Source organism: Desmodus rotundus, chromosome 9 (genome assembly GCF_022682495.2).
Source record: "Desmodus rotundus isolate HL8 chromosome 9, HLdesRot8A.1, whole genome shotgun sequence".
Taxonomy (NCBI): domain Eukaryota; kingdom Metazoa; phylum Chordata; class Mammalia; order Chiroptera; family Phyllostomidae; genus Desmodus; species Desmodus rotundus.
Genome location: NC_071395.1, coordinates 41,100,178 through 41,121,531, shown reverse-complemented (window position 1 = coordinate 41,121,531; position 21,354 = coordinate 41,100,178). Strand labels below are relative to the sequence as shown.

General features: G+C 46.9%; 1 protein-coding gene across 1 annotated transcript in view; it reads left to right on the top strand.

Annotated features, from left to right (window-relative positions):
* MUC16 (mucin 16, cell surface associated) overlaps positions 1-16,956 on the top strand; it is a 61,723-nt gene extending 44,767 nt beyond the window's left edge. Inside the window, 17 exon segments of the mRNA XM_071219263.1 lie at positions 1,533-1,688; positions 1,691-1,820; positions 2,619-2,791; positions 4,171-4,206; positions 5,285-5,350; positions 6,527-6,648; positions 6,738-6,805; positions 6,969-7,141; positions 8,423-8,553; positions 8,894-8,961; positions 9,748-9,896; positions 10,917-11,080; positions 11,408-11,475; positions 13,417-13,583; positions 14,984-15,025; positions 15,205-15,284; positions 16,864-16,956. Of these exon segments, the coding sequence (XP_071075364.1) occupies positions 1,533-1,688; positions 1,691-1,820; positions 2,619-2,791; positions 4,171-4,206; positions 5,285-5,350; positions 6,527-6,648; positions 6,738-6,805; positions 6,969-7,141; positions 8,423-8,553; positions 8,894-8,961; positions 9,748-9,896; positions 10,917-11,080; positions 11,408-11,475; positions 13,417-13,583; positions 14,984-15,025; positions 15,205-15,284; positions 16,864-16,956 (1,886 nt within the window).
* Positions 16,957-21,354: the final 4,398 nt, after the last annotated feature.

The following is a 21,354-nucleotide window of genomic DNA, read 5'->3' as shown; positions in this document are numbered from 1 at the left end:
TGGGAGGAAGGATTGACAGAAGGGTACACAAAAGGAGGTATAAGTGGGAAGAAGTAATAAAGAAAAACAGTGATGTAGGAAGGACAGATGGATGGATAGATGGTTTAGATAGAAAGGAAGGAATGGAGGGAGGAAGATGGATGGATGAAAATGAAGATGGAAGGAAGGGAAGAAGAAAGGAATAAAAAGAGGGAGGGAGGGAAGGAAGGAGAGAAGGAAGGAAAGATCCATAGATGGATAGAAAGAAAGATGGATGGAAAGGTAGAAGGAAGTATGGACAGAAGGAAGCTTGGAAGGAGTGATGAACAGAGTAGAGGGAGGGAGGAGACGGGAAGTAAGCTTCCTGCACCCCGCTCCCCGCCCAGAGTTTTGTCTTAAATAAACATTCTGCCCTGCATCACTTACTGTTCAAGAGTCAAGCCATGGGCCAGCTGGTCTCACCTGCATCATACATTCATTTATTCTACTTCTATTGGGGTCTACACAGGTCATCCTCACTAGTGAACATGTACCAGCTGCACAAGTCTGAGCAACAGCACAACAGGGGTGGTCACGGGTAAGGACTGGGGTCCAAACCAAACTCTCCCTCCCCCCAGTCATGTGACCCTGGGCAGACGACCATTTCCGTACCTTGATTTCCTCCTTTATTTAATGTGGGTAACTCTAGTACCCAGCTTATATTTATCCATGGAAAAAGCTCCAACATAGTAAGAAAGTATTTGCTTATTAATTTTATGTAATGAATGCTCACATAGTGTTCACCCTGCGCTCAGCACTGTGTTTAAGCACATCACAAAAGTTAACTTATTTAAACCTTATAACAACCTTTGAAGTAGGGATCCTTTTCATCTCATCTTACAGATGGGTAGATTGAAATGCAGAAAGGTTGGTTATAGCTGCTAGGATTTTTTAACCTTTTAAAATCAATGCACAGAGGTTGACATACCTGGTTGGAATGGCTGGAAAGATGATAGATGATAGATAGATAGATAGATAGATAGATAGATAGATAGATAGATAGAAAGGTAGATGGAGATAAATAGATCATTCTCCTGCCCTCACGACCAGGTACGCCAATCTTCTATGCAGTGGTTTAAAAAGCCAGCAATCCCTGTACAGACATACATAGCTTTAGATATCTATATATCTATCTCTATCAAAAGGAAGAGAGAGAGAGATTGAGGCGCAGAGAGACAAAGGTAAAGATGGGGAGCAGAGAGAATATGAATAAAAATATCAGGGGTCATCAGTTCCCCATCTGCATGACAAGTTAAAAACTTCTCTCCTGGGAAACTACTGTACAAAGCCACTGCATTTTCACAGACCCCTCCCCTCCTGCTTCTGGGTGGAAATGGCCCCACAGGTGCCTCCAAATCATTAAGCCTGCTCTTACTGCTGGAGTTGTCTCCACTAACAAGTGACCTGCAAGCTTATCAAGAGGAGCACATGGGCCCTGTGAGCTCCCACTCTGAAATGGACATTGGGCCCCCCAACCTCCCTGTTAGCACTGGCTCTCTGTGCACCTCCTGTAGCTGCAGAGGTCAAGGAGGAGCCTTTCACGCTGAATTTCACCATCAACAACCTGCGCTACTCAGCAGACATGGGCCATCCAGGCTCCCTCAAGTTCAACATCACAAACACCCTTATGCAGCATCTGGTGAGAGGCCTGCTTACCCCTCCCACCTCTCCGTGACCCGTCCCAGAGACTGGTGCCCACCTCTGACCCACACTGGCCCTCTCCTTCCTCTCCAGCTCAGCCGGTTGTTCTGGAGAAGCAGCCTTGGTCCCCGATATGCAGGTTGCAGGGTCACCTCGTTAAGGTGAGAACACACACCCCTGTAGCCCACCGCCAAAGGACTTCTGACTGTGGGGGATGTACCTGGTTGTGGCAGGCTGTTCTTGGACAGTCCTGTTCTGCCTACATTTTAAAAAATAACTTAATTTTTTTATATTGCAATAAAACACACATAGGCACAAAATTATCCTTTTAAGTACACAATTCAGTGACATCAGTTACACGCACAATGTTGTACACCCATCATCACCATCTAGTTCCAAACCTTTTCGTCACCCCAAGCAAAAACTCTGGATCCATTGGGCAATTATTCTCACATCTCCGGGTCAGATTTTGTTCTGTTGGTATTTACAAAGAACTTCTCAATTCATATTTGCATTCAACTGGCATGACAGTGCAGCACCTCGGAGGCGGGGGCAGGTAGCACTGTGACAAGACAGGCCCTGCCGCTGCCCTCGTCTAGTGGAGAGAACAGACAGGAGCCAGGGGAGTAAACACTGAAGTGAAGTGCTGCTCTCAAGTGTGACACGTGATGCGAAGCCAAAGTAGAGAGTGATGGGGAAGGAGGTTTACCCAGGGGGACAGGGTGGCCTCTCTGTGCAGGTGACTTCTGAGCTGTGTCCCAGGGAAGGAGAGAGGGGGAGAGACTTCGAGACAGAAGTCACCGCAGGTGCAAAGTCCTGGGGTGGCAGAGCGAGGCCTGGTGGATAAACTGCGAAAGGTTCTTCAAGGCTGAAACACGGGGTCTGAGGTGGGCAGTGCCCACAGGTGGAGAGGTGCCCAGTGAACTGCATCCCCCAAAGGTCAACCTCTTCTTCCCCAGGTCTGTGAAGAATGGCGCCAAGACAAGGGTGGACTTTCTCTGCACCTACCGCCAGCCCCCCAGTGGCCCAGGTCTGCCTGCCGAGCAGGTGTTCCATGAGCTGAGCTGGCAGACTCATGGCATCACTCGGCTGGGCCCCTACTCTCTGGATAAGGACAGCCTCTACCTCAATGGTTAGCAGTTCTCAGCCCCTCCACTGGGGCCACCCCCTGACTCCAGAGGGCTCCCATTTAGCAGTCCTCCAGGCGAAAAGTTGAGACAAACTCGGGTGTGAATCTCTACTCCACATGGACTGTTCTCCCTCCCCCTACCAGATACCCTGTAAGGCTGATCCTTGATTGAAGCTATTTTACAGATAAATAAACTGAGACTTAGACAGGTTAAGTAATTTGTGCAAGTGGTTGTAGCGTGAGAGTGGGTGGAGCCAGGTCACAATCCCCAGTTGTCAACATCTAGTGCCAGTCTTTCTAGGGGACACTTGGGGAAAGAAAATCGCACAACCCTCTCCCCTCCCTGCTTTCTTCTCACCCTTGACCAAGGATAGACTTCTCTGCTGGGTGGGGCCCTATGCCAGGAAGGAAAGCAGGCGTCTGAACATCCAAGGGGCCCAAGCTTCGGACATACTGGCCATCAGCCTAGAATCCAGGAAGCAACAGCCTTTAAAGGGTGACCCTCATCTGGGGTTCTGAGAGAGCATGGCTGTGGTTGGATGATTGGAATAACACAGCTTCCCTCCTCTCCATCTACAACCCGGAAATGGTACTCAGCAACCCACACTTTCTTGTCCCCATGGCCCCATCAGGTGGTCGGGGAGACCATCTGGTCTTCTATGACTCCCACTTTAGCGAGGAGGGACACAGAGGGACAGAGGGACGAGGGGACCTGCACACACCCACAGTAGGTTTGTGGCCAGTTGGGGTCTTCATGTTTTGAGTTCACATCTGTTCCTTTTGTCTTGGCCATTTCAGGGGCCACTTTAGGATTCCCAACCCCCTTGCAAACTGCACAACTTACATGCTTCATTTTATTCACTCACTCAGCACTTACTAATCATCTACTGCAGGCCAGGCCTTGCGCCCGGCACCAGGAACAGAGACAGGCTACCAGCACAACCTGTCCTCACGTAAGCTCCGGTGGGACAGAGACTGTTTTGTTCAGTGTATATTCCCCAAATGTCATGGAACTTGGACCCTAATAAGTCTCAATAAATACTCGCTGGATGGAGGGATAGAGTGAATATGGAGGGAGGGAGGGAGGGAAGGTGATGGAGTATATGGATATGTGGGGGGATAAATGTACGAGCACAAATGTGTGAGAGTCTCTTGTTGGGAGCATGCTGGCTAGGTGGATCGAAAAGGGTCATTTTTTAATGGAAAGATCAGGAAAGCCTTTATGGTGGATATGACACTTGAGTCTCATCTTAGAAGATGTGTAGAAGCTCACCTGGTACATGTAGGAAAGGAATCCAGGCAGGAGCCCCACATGGTCAAATGCACGGAACATCTGGGGTTGTTCTGCCACCTCCCCTTACCTAGGACTTGTTTATTTCCAGGTTATAATGAACATGGCCCAGATGAGCCTCCTACAAGTACGTATCTTTGCCTCCAGTGCCCATTTCAGCCTCCATGGGTCTTGAGCCCAGCTTTTCCCTCACTGACAAAGGGAGCTTGCCCCAAACTCGGGCTGGTATTCTGAGTGGGGCCAAGGTCTGAGTGGAGGAAGAATGCTGAGTCCTTGGCCTATTTTGGACCTGCATCCACAGTATTGGCTTTCTAAATTCCCCACATCCTTTTGGGTTGAAAGAAGAAATTTGAACAAGCATGCCCCACAGGGATGGGGGTTGGGGTCAAATAGTGACTTGGAGTTCATGCTTCCCGACAACAAAATCCCTTATAAGGGCCCCACAAGGGGCCTCAGCGTCAAGCTGCAAACTCCAGTGGCTGCTCAGTGGCTAGGCCACATCTGCCCACGCACTCACTCGTGGTCCTTTCATTTAACCTTTAACCCAGGTAGTCTTCCATTATCCCAGCACCTTTCTTGCAGATACATTTTTTCCTCCCTCTCTTCTCTCCTCTCTCCCCATCCCTCCCTTCATCCCTTCCATCCATCCTTCCTCCTCTCTCTTTCCTTCCTTCCATTCATCCACCCAGACAACCATCCTCCTGCTCATTCACCTGTTTGCCTTCTATCTGTCCTTCTATTCATCTCTCCAGCTTTCCTTCTATGTGTTTATTCTTTCCTTTTTGACCATCTCTTCACCCATCCTTCCAGCCATTCACCTGTCTGTCCTTCCCTCTTCTTTTTCCTTCCATCTTTCCAACTTGTCTTCATTTTCCCTGCTTGCTCTTTGGCCCTTCATTTATTCATTCTTCCTCTGTCCATCCAGGTATCCCATTTGTCTGTCCATTTTCTGCCCACCCATCTGTCTGTCCTCTTTGCTCAGTCTCTCTCTCATTCTCCCACTCTCACTCTCTTGACTTCACTTTATTCACAGGTTTGCTCACCCCTCTACTTACACAATCACTCCTTTGCTCATTCTCATTTATGATATACCTGTGAGTGGTTTTCCTGGGACAACCTCTGCTGGGGCCCATGAGAGCCTGATAGGACTTCACCCACTTTGGGGGGGGGGGTCTGTTCCTCCCTGATGACAGCCATTTTTACAGCTCCTGAGCCAGCCACCACATTCCTGACCACCTCATCATCCCCTGTGCAACCAGAACCAACCACAGGTATTTGTGGGACCCCTTTTCCTCCCTAAGAGAAGCTTGCCAGCCCCACACCTCCACCAGACAACTGTCACACAGGAACTGGGAAGCTAGGCTGTAAAACGTCTAGTTTTAGGGGGATTATCCTGATCTCAAAGATTATACCAACAATTCAGTTTAATACCTGCCTTCCTGCCCCCAGGCTTGAGAGATTAACAGACCATTGTAACATGGGGCGGGGTGGAGAAGAGGCATCTGCATAATTTGAGTGGGAAGAGCCTTCTGGTGAAAGTTTCATCCAACAAAAGAAAAAAGCAAACAAAATATAACCAGAATCATTGAAATTAAGAACAATCTAACAATAGCCAGAGAGGATGGGGTAGGGGACAATGGGGAGAAGGGTTTTCAGGAACTACTATAAAGGACACATGGACAAAACCAAGGGGGAGGGTAGAAGCAAGGGAGGGAGGGAGGTTTGGATGGGGTAGAGGGGAGGGACGGGGAGAAAATGCAGACAACTGTAAGTGAACAGCAATAAAGTAATTAAAAAAAAAAAGAAGAGTAGGAGAGCTCTAGGCAAACAGGGCACAGAGAGGGGATCCCCTGGCAGACAGGATCCCCTGAGCAAAGGGTCAATAGGCACAAACAGCATAGTGTAGGGAATTGGGAGGGATTTGGTTTGCTTGAAGCATAAAGCTCAATATGGAGTAAGCAGGTAAACGAAACTGAAAGATTGGCAAGAACAAGACTGGTAAGGAACCTGAGTGCACAGTCAATAAGCTTGAGCCTAATGTTGAAGGCTCAACAGAGAATCAAGGATGGTATAGAGAAGTGGTGACGATAGTGAGACTTCCATTTCAGAAAATTCCTTCTAGTATTCAGTGTAGAGAACCTCAGAGACGGTGTCCACTGAGCCTGCTGGGGTACTGGTCCAGGTGAGAGAAGGTAAGAACAGGGCTAGGAGAGGGATGGAGAGAGGTATCTATTGAGGATCATCCCACATGTGGAATTGGTGTGACCTGAAGGGGAGGTGAGCAATACTTATATTACTGAGTGGATATAATGGTTTGGACTTGACCACATTGGTGTAGGGAGGGTAGTGCCCTGGAAGAGATGACAACAGCTTATCTGATTTCAGGATTTACTGGGGGCTCAGGCCAGGTCTCAGCGGCTGCCATCTCTTCCCTCCCCTTCTTGCAGCTCTGTTGCGCAAGCTGGAGACCCTCACACTCAACTTCACCATCTCCAACCTCCAGTACTCACCAGCCATGAACAACAGTTCATCCACGTTCAACTCCACTGAGAGGGTCCTGCAGCACCTGGTGAGACCCTGGTCCCAGCAGCTCCTGGTGGGATAAATCCCACCCAGCCCCTCCCCCTCTTGCTCATCTTCCTCCTCCTTCCTCTCCAGCTCAGATCCTTGTTCAAGAAGAGCAGTCTGCGCCCCTACTGCGTGGACTGCAGACTGATCTCCCTCAGGTAAGACTCTTTCCTGAGCGTTTGCCAGTAATGGCCACTTTTGGTGACCACCCCCTTTTCAGTCTTCCCACTGACCTCACATTTGCTTCTCCATCTTTCTAACTCCACACCCAGAGTTTTCAGAACCTCTCTCTCTAGAGTCCCCACATCCCTCTCTCCCCAGACCTGAGAAGGGTGGGGCAGCCACCCGCGTGGATGCCATCTGCACCTACCACCCTGACCCCTTGGACCACGGGCTCGACAGAGATCGACTCTACTGGGAGCTGAGCCAGCTGACCCACAGGGTCACCCAGCTGGGCCCCTACACCCTGGTCCCAGGCAGCCTCTTCGTCAATGGTGAGTGTTTATGTTGAACTTGGATTTACAGTGATTGTTACATATCTTTGCTTCATTTCTTTAAGAAATCAGTCCAAGTTCTGTCTGGGAGATACCTCCCCAGAATCCATGGGGAGGGTCTTTCCTATTATTCCAGGTAAATAACATGAAACTTTTAAACCAAATTAATGTAATGAATTTTAATTCAAAGCCAGAATTACAGACACATTACTCTTGGGCCAGGGCTTCTTCTAAGTGAGGCTCCTCTGTTACAGTTGCTCTCACCCAGGGGAAGTTCTGCCCCTGCCCCCACAGATACCGGGCAACGTCGGAGACGTTTTCAATGTTCACTCCTGGGAGCCTGTGCTACTGGCATCTAGTGAACAGGGTCTGGGATGTTGCTAATATCCTTAAATCCACAGGAAACCCCCCCCCACCAAGAATTATATAGTTCCAAAGGCAGTAGTTCTGAAGATGAGGGACCCTGTTGTACCTGGCCCACAGTCCCTACACAGGCACCACACCAATGCTTACCGCACTTTACTGCCATTACTTGCTTAATTATCCAACTCTGCAGAATCAGGTTTTGTCTACTGTGGCACCAGATCCTCAGTTCTTCGCATGTAGGTGCACTGTAGTCGTCAGTGGGTGAATCGATGAGGGAACAAATAAAAGACGAGAGTCTCAGCCCCTCATCTGTCATCATCTGCTGCAGTTCCCATTCATTCACAGCCAACGCATATGTGTGAGAATTCTGTCCCAAGCCATATGGGGGTAAGAGTCACAACTTCTGTCCCTGAAAACTCACGGTGAAGTGAACTAATGGTTACTTAGGGGCACAAAAATTGCAGCAACACCAAATAACTGGTTGCTATGGCATCAGAGATGGGGAGCAAATTGAGGAGAGCTTCCTGAAAAACATTTTGTGCCCAGACCTGTGTTAGGCACTGGGGGCATGACAGGAACAAGATAGATGGGTGGCCCCCTGCTCTTCTGTAGCTCCATATCTTTGGGCTTCTGGAGCATGAACAGGAGTTTTCCAGGGAGAGAAGAGGGTGGAAAAAGCATTCCACAAAGTAGTCACTGCATCAGCTCAAGCATAGAAGCTCAGCTATGGAGAATCCCTGTAAAATTCCCATTTCCCCCTCTTTGGGTGACTTTCCATTTGGGAATGCCCACAGCACCTAGGGTGTGGGCCTGACGTTGGCTGATTCGGACCCCAGTCTGGCCTGCTGTGATACCATGCCCCTGTGCTAAAAGCTGAGCATCTCCACCTGTCTCTTCTTCCTTTTCATGGCCCAGGCTATGCCCCTCAGAGTGTATCTATCCAGAGTGAGTACCAGCTGAATTTCCGCATCATCAACTGGAACCTTAGCAACCCAGACCCCATGTCCTCCGAGTACACCGCCCTGCTGAGGGACATCCAGGACAAGGTGTGGTCTCTCTCAACCCTCTCTTCTCTCCTTGGCCCGGGTGCCCCTCTCATTCCTCTGTCTAATTTACACCTATTAAGTGATTGTTTCAACACTTCACTTTACCCAAGTTTTTGAGTTCTCTTAGTTTCCGGAGGCAGAGCCATGGCTGCCTTCCCCATTTCCCAGATGGGCAGAGTAAGGCTCAGAAAGGGGAGTTGTGTGCCTAAGGTCACATTGAGTTGGGAGCAAAGTCAGGATTTGAATTCAGGTCTCCCTTGCTCTAAGGCTTGTGTTCTTTCACTTGCTCCAGTGGCTGCCTCCACCCCCTCTCACCCACTCTCCCTCCCCTTTATTCTAGGTCACCGAACTTTACAGAGACAGCCAGCTACAAGATGTATTCCACTCCTGCTTGGTTACTGACTTGAAGTAAGTTGAGGGGATTGGAAACATTGGCTGAGCTGGTGGCCTGTGGCACATCTTTGATCTGAAAATATTGACATGGTGCCCATTCTCCCCACATACCTGTTAGCTAATCCTATCATCCCCTTCCATAGTTGGGAAAAGGATTAACCTCTTGGTACCACCAACCCTCAGCATCTACCACCTTCTCCTCGTCTGGACACTTTCAACCACTATCAGCCCAATAATAAGATTTAACATGGCCTGGCCCCCTGCTGAGCACTGTCATGCATGATCAACTCATTTAATTCTCCACTGTGAGGTGGATACAGTGATTGCCCCCATTGTTCAGATGGGAAAACTGAGGCTCAGCAAAGTGAACAGCCCAAGAACTGTCCAAGCTGGGTTTGCCCCCAGGTCTGTGAGGGACAGGTCGAGGAACTAGGACATCTACACTGGAGAGGAGGATCATGGGACACACTGTTTTGAATACTGAAGCTGAATATTGAACTTTGAACATTTCCAAACTTCAGTTTCTTGGTGTTTCACATGGGGATAGTTGTAATAATACCTTCTACCACAGCGATGGTGAGGGAATGTGTAAGTCACTTCTTCGGGGTGCCCAGTAGATGTTCATGGTTATTACTTCCTCAACTCAACCTTCCCTCCTTGGTCAAGGTCTCTTCTCTATCCTGAGGGAAGAGGCAGATGATCTCCCACTGGTTGCCCTTAAGTCTTTGACTCTGTGAAGCAGGAACTCGGGGACACTGCTGGTGTTGGATGCTGGCTGAGTCCCCCTGGTCTCTACTCTAGGTTGGGCTCCATGTCTGTCACCATCCAGGAACTGTTCTCCTCCAGTGTAGACCCCAGCATGGTGAAGCAAGTCTTTCTGGACAAGACCCTCAATGCTTCATCCCACTGGCTGGGCGCCACCTATCATTTGGCAGATATCCAAGTGACAGGTACAAGATGGGGGACTGGTTTCACGTGGAGATGGGGTTTGGAGGAAGGATGGGTCTTCTCAGCAGCAGCGGAATGGAAGTAGGCTCCGGACGAGGAGGTGGGGGGTGTTCATGGCAGTGGGTCATCCGACAGGAGGCAGGAAGAGAACATGCAGCTACTGCCTTCAAAGGAGTGCATGTTTCTCCAGCTCCAAATGTGGAGGATCCTGAGTTGCCTTCTTAGGCCCTCTATTTGTGAGTCATTCACTCATTCCTTCAACTAATATTTAATAAAAGTAAATAGGTACTAATGATACTCTGTGAAAATTCCTATAAGGGGATTTCAAGAGCCTGCAGGAACCTCAAGGAGGGACACATCCCTGACTTAGAATGTATTCATGAGGAAGTGATGAAGAAACTAAGATGTGATGGAGAACAGGACCCAGCCTATGGAAAGAGATAGATAATTGGGCTGCACGTGTCTTTAACCTAGAAGATGTAAAGAGTGTGATATATATGCGGAAACTCTAAGAAGTATGCCATGGCTGGTGCATGCACTTTAACATGGGAGAGGTGACAGCTGAGGCTAAAGAGGTGGTCAGGGACTTTCTCGGGCACTGGAATGGTTTGTGGAGGAACACAGCACACTCTGAGTTCTGCTTCCAAAAGCTCCTCTCTGGGTGCTGCATGGAGAATGGATTGGGGGGGAAAGAGGACCAGAGGCAGCAAGACACATTGGAAACCGAGGTCAGCAACATGTTCGACATGCCTAGTGGGGTGGTCAGCACCTGCACTTGCCAACTATGCCTCAGAGAGGCCCAGACTCCTCCCCCAGACATCCTAGTAAACTCTCACAATCCTTGATGGACAGGTAGACAAATGAATAGATTCAAGGTAGACAGGTAGATGGAGGGTCTTCTATAGCCCACCTATAAAAACCCACTTCAGGTCACGTTATCAGAAATAATTAGACTGGCTTGAGTAATCTCTTTTTAAAACCTTCACCAGATATGGGAATTTTATACTTCCTTTTTATTCTAGAAGTGGAGACATCAGTTCCTCTGCCAACAGACAAACCAACAAGCAGTCCCAGCTCTCAGCACTTCCAGCTGAATTTCACCGTCACCAACCTACCGTATGTCCAGGATATAGCCCAACCAAGCACCACCAAACACCAGAGGAACAAGAGAAGTATGGAGATTGCGGTGAGAATGGAGTTGTGTCTACTCTGATCCCAAGTAGGGACAGACCTATGGATGTTAGGTAGTCAGTTGGTAACTTTCATAACACTTCATGAATACAGGTTCTTACTCCCTTTTTACAAATGAAGAAAGAGACACAGAGAGGTTCACTAGCTGTCCCAGGGTCATACCCTGGAACAAGGCTTTTTTAGGGGGGGGGGTACACATACTTGTACTAGTCTTTGTTGAGCCAAGAAAAAAACTGATGGAAAAGTTTGCTCAGTGGGTAAACATTCTCTGAGGCCACCCAGCCTGGGATTCTGATGAAAGAAACATTACCCTGTCTTTCAGCTCAACCATCTCTTCCAAAACAGCAGCATCAAGAGTTATTTTTCTGACTGTCAAGTTTTAGCATTCAGGTGAGTTCCAGATCAGGACCTAATGACTCTGTAAACATCTCTTTTACATAAAGGATACACTGTCATTTTTAGGTAAGAGTATCCCTATGCTACAACCTCTCAGTTCCTAGCTGTTACACAAGAGCGCCCTAAGAGTATAAAAACCTCAGCAGAGATGGAGGTGCCTGGTTTTGGGGTCCATGGGATATGGATTGTAGAATACATGTCTTAAGCAAACAGCTCCTAAGCCCTGGCTGGTGTAGCTCAGTGGATTGAACACCAGCCTGTGAACTAAAGGGTCGCCTGTTCGATTCCCAGTCAGGGCACATGCCTGGGTTGTAGGCTGGGTCCCCAGTAGGGGGTGTGTGAGAGGCAACCACACATTGAGGTTTCTCTCCCTCTCTTTCTCCCACCCTTCCCCTCTGTCTAAGAATAAATAAATAAAGTCTTTTTAAAAAAGAGAGAGAGAGATCAGCTACTGAATCCATAATCCTTACAAGATGGGGGCTATCATGAAATGACTTAAAATCCAGCAGGCTAATCCTGTTGTCCAGTGGTGTAGTCATAACCCCATGTGGCAGTTTAAGTTTTTATACACCTATTGAGATATCATTCACATATTGTGTGCGTGTGTTTATTTCTCAGAACTTTCCACATACAATATCATGTCTTCTGCAAAAGTCAACAGTTTTACATCTTCTTTTCCAATCTGGGTGCCTTTTATTTCTTTTTCTTGCCTAGCTGTTCTCATTAAAATGTCTAGTAAAATGTGACGAACATATGAGATGAGGGCAGACAGCATTGTCTTGTCCCTGGTCCTGGGGAAATTTTTTCTGTTTTTTACCATTGACTACAACATTAGCTGTGGGTTTTTCTTGGATACTGTTTATTGGGTTGAGAAGGTTTCTTTTTAAAATCTCCAAATTGTTCAGTGTTTGCTTTAATCATAAAAGACCTATTTTGTGTGTGTGAATTAAGATAATGTGATATTTGTACTTTATTCTATTACTATGGTGGATTATATTAACCAACTTTTTAATATATTAAGCCAACTTTCAGGTAGAGAGGAGTGATTGAGACTTTTCCGAGCCTTTCCCGGATGTGCACAGACCTGCACTCTTGCGGCCCTCTGGGTGCCCTCAGACACCCTGGAGATTTTCAAAACCTACTATGAACATCTCATTCCTCCAACATGTCTTTTAAGTTTTTGGTTCACCTCTTGCCTGCCTCAACTAATATTGCTCCCTCATGCAGCTACAATGCAAAACAATCACCACTGATTGTTTTTAGCAAGTTCCCTGGGGACAGGCTTTCCTTGCTGACAAGCTCTGAGTCAAATAAAGACAATCCCTGAAAATGGGGGTATTTCCAGGAGCTGCTAGACAGGTCAAATGAAAACAAATTGGGATGCATCTTTTGGGGAAACTCCAAACCAAGATGGCCCCTTGGCTGCTGGCTTTCACAGTTACCATGGTTCTGAGACGGACGGATTTCAAGGTTGCTGAGGACGCTGTGAGAGCAGGAGGGGAAGAGTGCAAGTTGTGATGCCACAGCACTCACCCCTCTGCCACGATTCAGCTGTCTCTCTCAACTAAACACTCCTCAGAGAGTTACAAGCCTTCGGTCCATTTCTGGAAAAGTCGATTTCAACCATCTTTACTGTGTTTTTATTGTTTTTAATGGGTTTTCAGAAGTCCTTACTCCAACATTTCAAAAATGTTCTCCCTGCGGCTCTTTATTTATAAGTTACATGGTATGAAATATTGAGTTCTTCACTCGCACACACCAGCCATATTTTGAGTGCACGATGACGACTTGTGGCTAATAGCGACCATATTGGACGGTGCAGACGCAAATGCCTACATCGCTGCAGAAACTTCTCCCAGGCAGGACATAGGACAGGGAACCTAGACTCAGGGACAGGATTCCAGATCCCCCCGTTTATCCCTTGTGTGCTTCCAGGTCTGTCCCGCACAGCAACCACACTGGGGTGGACTCCCTGTGCCATGTCTCACCGTCGGCACAGGCGATGGACAGAGTCGCCATCTATGAGGAATTTCTGCAGTTGACCCAGAATGGTACCCAGCTGCAGAACTTCACCCTGGACAGGAACAGTGTCCTCGTGGATGGTAAGACTTCCTGGTTATTGGGATGGGAGTGGGGGGTCTAACTTCCACACCTGGGTACATTCCTGGGAATCTGGAGACCTGGAGATGAGTCAGCATTGAACTTTCTTGGGCTGGCAGGGGGTGGCACTGTCCCCCTGGCTTTGCCCACTGTTGAGGGAGAGAAAAGGACACCCAGTGGGACATAGGAGGCATTTGCCTCCACCTAGACAGTCCTGTGCCCCTGCCTAGCCCTCTTTTCCCACTGTGGGCTTCCATTTCCTTATCTGTACACTGAAAGCCAGTTGACCAACGCTAAGTGAGGGCTTTCAGCAGCAAACTATGTGTGGACCAGCCTTGACAGGTGTGATGGGATGGACCTGTTTTCTGGTTCAGGCTGTATAAAAACAGGCAGTGGGCCTGACTTGGCCCACAGGCTGTAGTTTCCCTAGTACTGCTGTAGCTCATCACCACTTAATTGAACTTCTTGCAGTGGGGGGAATGTTGCCTACATGTGCCGTCCAGGACATCAGCCATTGAGTGTCTGACGTGGCTAACATGGCTGGTTTTATTGTTACTGATTTGTAATGTTACGAGGTACCAGATTTTTAACTTTATTTAATTAAAACTGTAATTTAAGTAGCTCCTTTGTGGCAACTCCATATTGGACTGCACATCTTAAGAAGTTGGCTGGGGAGAAGCTGTAGAAGGAAGGGACCTGAGAACTTCCCCCCATGCCCACGGGGTGCAATGTGTCGCTACCCTCATGGAGTTTATGTTGTAGTTGAAAATAACAAGAATAGGCAATTGTCACTGATATAAACCAGTCCATACCTGGGAGTGGCAATCAGAGAAGGTTTCCTGGAGAAAATTATATTGCAGGTGAATCCTGGAAAATGAGCATAAAACAACTCGATAAAGGAGAATGGGGTGAATATGTTTCTAGGCAGAGAAGAGAGATTGTGAGTGAGGATTTACATATTTAGAGAGATCCCATGTGCTTGCTCCCTTACCCCCTGGGATGAGCCATCCTCCCCTGACGATCCTAAGAAGGTCCAGCCAACTTTTAAGTCCTCCTGACCAGAGGTAGGGATCTGATTTAACTTAACACACTCTCGTGGTGTGCGAACGGCCTTGGGTTATGGAGCAGAGTGTCCTCACTTTTTAGAGATGTGAACTGAAATGGAGTGAAACATCATGCCGTCCACTTCGTTATTTCAGTGAAAATATGAGGTGAGACGAGAGTGGCAAGTGTCACTAATTTATGCACTGGATGAAATATTGTTTTAATTGTTTGAAATATACATTGCTAAAACAAGGCGATGGATGTTTACGATATTGTTCTATTTTTCTCCGTGTTTGAAGGGTTTTATTAAAAAGAGTGAAACACACTCACAGGCATGCTCCACTTTATTCCCTGCCAGGGTATGCTCCAAGCAGACACGAGGCCCTGACTGCGAACTCAGGTAAGCCTCCCAGCAGCTCCGAGGTGGGAGGGAGTATCTCGATGCTGTGCCTCATCCAAGAGAGCTTGCTTGGTAACAACCGTGGGCCAACCTATGTCAAGGACTGTTGAAGCACGGGGGTGAAGCAAGATCCCTGTGGGAATGAGAGAACTGGCTCAGCCCAGCACTTGTCTCCCCAGACCTCCCCTTCTGGGCCGTCATCCTCACCTGCCTGGCGGGACTCTTGGTGCTCATCACGTGCCTGGTCTGCTGTTTCCTGGTAAGCGAGGAAGTCGTGCTTGTCTTCTTGCCATTGGGTACTAAGCATTTTTTATAAACCGTCCTGCATCACGTGACAATATTTGTGTCAACGATGGGCCACATAGGTGACGGTGGTCACACAAGATTATGACGGAGCTGAAAAATTCCTACCACCTAGTGGCCAAACACGTTACTGAAGCGTTTGTGCGGATGCCGGTACAAACAAATCTGCTGCATTTCCACTGGTATAAAAGTGTAAATTGTGTGCAGTGCATGATATTAACAATGAAAATAAGGGACTGTATTACTGGTTAAGCATTTACTATACTACTCTTATCATTTAAGAATGTATTCTTTGTAGTTACAAAACAGCGTGCTGTAAAACAGTATCCCGTGTTACGTTGGCAGCAGCCTCATACACCTTGCGCTTACTAGGTCACCTGATGGCATCATTTTCTCTTGTGCTTGGTTTACTCGTGTGTTGTTTTATGCAGTGACATGCTCTACAGGCAGTCCCCCAACAACACGTTTCTCAGAACACATCCTTGTTGTGGGGTGAAGGCTATGTTATAAATACGAGTCCCCTGATGCACATGTTTGCAGATGTTTTTCCCGGTCTGTGGGTGGCTCGCCTGCTTCTTTTCCTAACAGCATCAGTCAGCAGGGAACTGGAACTGAAGTCACAAGTCTATCTTAGGGTAGAGTTACCACCACTTAGGAAAATGGCTAAAATATTATAAAGACTGAATATGACAGATGTTGGTGAGTATGTGAAGCAGCTGTAAGTCTCAGAGAGTGCATGTGAAAAGTAGCTTGGTTGTTTTTTTAAAAAGTTACATACGCCTACCACACCATTTCACTCCTAGGAATTTATCCAAGGGAAGTGAAATCACACGTCTATAGATGCTTACACACAAGTGTCCAGATGAGGTTTGTTTGTTCTAGCCCAAAACAGAGAACAGCCAAGATGCCCACCAACGGATGAATGGATGCACAAGCCATGACATATCCCCACAATGCGATATTTTTCAGTAATAAATGAGAAAGAATTATTAATATACGTAATGACATGTATATATGTCACAGTAATTACGCTGAGTGAAAGAAGCTGGGTAAAGAAGAGACTGTATGATCCCATCTATAAACAAGTTTTACAAAACACTAGCTGACCTCCAGGGACAGAAACCAGTGCAGCAGGCGCCTGGGAATAAGAACGTGTCTGCAAATGGCACGAGGAGGAATTACAGAGGGGCATGAAAACACTTGGGAGACAATAAATCATTTACTTTAAATATATGCAGTTTATTGTATGTCAGTTATCCTCAATTAAGCTGCAGCGTGGGGACAAGGAAGGAAGAAGGGAGGCAGGGAGGCAGGGAGGGAGGAATATAAAAAGTTAGTAGAGGGGAAATGGTAGAACAAGTGAGAGTGAAAAGGGGAGAGAAAAAAATAAAAGGGAGAAAAAAGGAAAGGGGAACAGAGGACTGAGGGAGAAAATTAAAAAAGGAGAGGGACGCTTCTGGTCTCTGGCTTTGGCCAGTCTCCCATACCTGGGCAGGTGAGCAGTCCATTCTGAGGTCCCCTCCTCACCTTCACAGGTCACCGTGTGCCGGCAAAGAAGAAGGGAGATTTTGAGATTCGGCAAGGATGCCTGGCACCTGCCACACCCAGATCCGAGGACGCTGCAGTGACAAGATCGCGGAGGAGCTTGGCTGGAACAGAAATCAGCCACACGGGTCCACCACAGTCTCTGGGCCCTTCGTAACACAGCCCTTGTCTGATTCACAAGAAGCTAAGACAAAATCCTTCCCCTTCCGCAAGTCCTGAAGACAACTGCAAATTCTGTCTTGTGTTTTCACATCACTGGACCCCCTAAGAACACTGGAGAGGAAACTGCCACGGTCTAACGGCACACCCTCTTCACTGCGAGGTTCCCCTTCTCAGGAAACTTTGGACACACCTCAGGAAACTCCCCTGAGGTGTGTCAGCCACCACACCTACCTCGGTCCCTCCATCTTCCCCACCCCCAAAGCCCTGGCAGCCTCACGCTCCCCTGGCAGTACTTCCTTCTCTGAGGTTCACATTTACCAGGACTTCCAGATCAACCTGCCTCAATGACACCTCTTTGCTCATGGTTCTCCAAGATGGAAAATAGGCCGGCATGGAAGGAATGGATTAGACATGACTGCATTCAGCCCTGGGACTTGGGAGCTGAAATGACTAGAATCCAGGCTCTAGAAAGGTAGTGTGTGCTTTGGATATACAAATGAATAAAACTCAGGGGGAAAATATGAAAGAATGAGTCTTTTTTAATATTTCTCTGCACAGAATCCAACCAGACTGCTCTAGCAGAAGCTCCCCAATAAGCAGTTCAAAGCATTGCAGGCACCAGGCCGGCGATGCAGTCCTGCGTTGAGTTTGCAGAAACAGACCATATGACCTCAACACATTTTGCAGTTGGCCACAGCCGAAGATACCCAAGGGCTAAAAATTAAAGTCCCTGTAATGCCAACCACTCCTTTTTTTCTTTTTTTTTGGTGTGAATTTCTGCTCCTCAGTCTTAAGCAGTCATTCTCGGAGAATGTACTTTCTGGAGATTATAATAACGATAATAACTATCATTATTGACAACCTCACATCTGCTAAGCACCACAACTGACAAGCTGAGAATGCATTGTCTCAGTTATACTCACCAACTTTGGGGCTTGATTTCCACTTTATTCCTATAAAGGTATGGAGGCTGAGAAATATTAAATAAAAAGGTAGGAAAAATAATTACTAAGAAACTGAACTCCCAGCCATGCAATTTGTCAAAGATATAAAGACGTTTTCCTGACATACAGACAGTCTCAAAGCTGACTGCCCCTAGGGCTTTGTTGAGAAAACCAGTAAAGAATGTACATCAGGAAGAAGAAATGTGAACCCAGAAAACCATAACAGGGGTTGTGAGGAAAAGAAAAAATAGTAAGTGTGAAAGTTAGTTTTAAAAACACAAGACATTAAAAACACATTCTACTGCAGTTCAAGACAATTACATGGGAGAATAGAGAAGAAAAGATTCCATTAAAAATAACTAATTTTTAGTTCCTGGTACCATCTCCCCCTCCCCCACACAGCCTCTCTCCCCCTCCCCATGCTCAGGGATGGAGCACCAAGGCCAGGGGACCCCCTTTCCCATTCCTGGCCCAGGAGTGGAGCTAGCCAATCAGAGCCTTGGGTTTCCCACAGGGACCCTGGGGGAGGGAGGCCCTCTTTCTCTTCTCTGCTTTCCAAGATGACACAACAAGCCGAGGCCTGTCTGTGTCCTCAGAGATGGGCATTATTACCATTTTAGGTCCTGGCATCTCAGTCATGGAGGTCAAGGCCTCTTTATGATCTTCGTTAGGGGTGACCATCCAGCTCTTGTTCATACACCTCTGACGATGAGGGGTTTATTCCACCTCAGCTCACTGGGCCCTAACCCGTCGTTGCATGGAACTAATGGGAGACAGAGTCCTGCCCTGGATCAAGCTGAGCCTGAAGCTCACATCTGCTGTTTTTCTGAAACTGTTCTTCCCAGCTCCATGTTCTAATTAATCCTTGTTTTTCACTCCAGATAACCTGAGATAGATCCTTTTACTTGCAACCAAAATATTCTCCATTAAATCTAAATCAAAAGAAATCACATTTCCTTTCCAAGTCTTGGTTTACCCATCTGTGAAAGGTGCACACAACTTAGCTGAGATCCAGTGTCCTGAGCCAGGACCTGTGTCCCAGGACTTCACCCCCACCAAACCCCTACCAGGCGTCTGTGCTCTCAGGCCTGGGGAAAAGGCACCTGTGAGCTCAGGAAGCCCAGCCTCAGCAGGTTGGGGAGTGAGCTCTGTTTGGAGACCAGATGGCAGTGTCAGGGCAGTCGGGGCCCTGGGAGCAGGGCTGAGGGCACTGCCCACTGACAGTGAGCCTGGCAGCAGGCCTGAGTGTGCAGAAACACCCCTTCATCTAGGGCTCTGCTCCCAGGGCTGCTGTCTGACTGGACCTCTGGTCCAGGTGTCTGGTCCTCTGGTTCCACCATCCTCAGGTTTATTGCTCTTGGCTTCTGGCTCTCAGGTGGCTCATAGCGAGGTTGGGAGCTGGGTGCCCTCTGACCTGTGGGAGAAGAGGGCGTTCAGCTAACTTCCTGCAGGAGTGTGGGATGTGGGCCCACCCTCTTTCACTCCTTATTCTGCACAGGTAAGCTCTCTCTGTTGTCCCTGAGGAAGACCCCAGATTGGCTGTGGCTGACCCTGCTGGCTCCCTACACAATGGCCAACATGGCAAAGTCAGCCTCCCTCGATGGACACTCATGCTACCAGCCCCTTTTGCAGTTATGGGACCCAACTTATTCAATAGGAGCAAAGGCAAAATCTTCTGAGGAGACTCTGGAACAGGTTTTTATCCCCTATGAAAAGAAGCCCAGGAAAGGACATAACCTTTCTTTCTGCCTTTGGACATTATCATGTGAGGATGTAATGTTTGGGGCTGCAGCAGCTTTCTTGTGACAATGAGGAAATGGCTGAGAATTATAGAGTAGTTGAAAGAGAGCCCTGACTCCTTTCAGTACTGAGTTAACCACTCCTGTAGCCACACACCTATGTATTTATTATGGGTGGGTTTTTCTCCTGTTTTTATTTTTTTCAATTACAGTTTGTAGTCAATACTATTTTGTATTATTTTCAGGTGCACACAGCATAGTGGTTAGACAATCATATACTTTATAAGTAGTCCCCCTGATATTTTCAGTACCCATCTAGCACCATTCATAGTTAGTACAATATTATTGACTACATTCTCCATGATTATTTTGTAACTATCAATCTGCACTTCTCAATCCCTTCACCTTTTTCACCCAGTCCCACAACATCCCTTCTATCTGGCAACTGTCTGTTCTCTGTATCTATGAATCTGCTTCCATTTTGTTTGCTCATTTATATTGTTTTTAGATTCCACATGTAAGTGAAATCATGGTATTTGTCTTCCTCTCACTGACTTATCTCAGTATAATACCCTCTAGGTCCATCCATGCTGTAGCAAATGGTAAGATTTTATTCTTTTTATGGTCATATAATATTCCATTGTATATACACACCACAGCTTTTTTTATCCACTCCTCTAATGATGGGCACTTGGGCTGTTTCTATAGCTTGGCTAATGTAAATAATGCTACAGTAAACATAGAGGTTCATATATTCTTTTGAATTAGTGTTTTAGGTTTCTTCAGATACACACCCAGAAGTGGAATTTCTGGGTCATAAGGCAGTTCCGTTTTTATCTTTTTGAGGAACCTTCACAGTTTTCCACAGTGGCTGCACCAGTCTGCATTCCCACCAACAGTGCACAAAGGTTCCTTTTTCTCCACATCCTCACTAGCACTTATTGTTTGTTGATTAATTGATGAGAGCTGCTCCGACTCTCATCAGAGAGATGATATCTCATTGTGTGTTTAATTTGCATTTCTCTGATGGCTGATGCCATTGAGCATCTTTTCATATGTCTATTGTCCATCTGTATGTCATCTTTGGTGAAGTGTCTATTCAGGTCCTTTTCCCATTTTTTAATTGGATTGTTTGGGTTTGGATTTTGTTGTTGTTGTTGTTTTCTTGTGGTTTTTTGGTGTTGAGTTGTATGATTTCTTCATAAATTTTGGATTTATCACATGTATCATTCAGTGAGTATGTTCTCCCATTCAGTGTCTTGTCTTTCAATTTTCTGTTGGTTTCCTTTGCTGTACAACAACTTTTCAGTTTGATGTAGTCCCATTTGTTTATTTTTAATTTTGTTACCCTTGACTGAAGAGACATATTAGAAAAAAGTATTACTAAGAGAAATGTCCAAGAAAACACAGAGAAATTACTCAGGAGTTTTACGGTTTTCAGTTTTGCATTTAAGTTTTTAATCCATTTTGAGATTATTTTTGTATATGGTCTAAGAAGGTGGCCTCGTTTCATTTTTTTGCACGCATCTGACCAATTTTCCTACCACATTTATTGAATAAACTCTCCTTACCCTATTGTATGTTCTTGCCTCTTTCGCCAAATATTAATTGACCATGTATGCATGGCTTTGTTTCT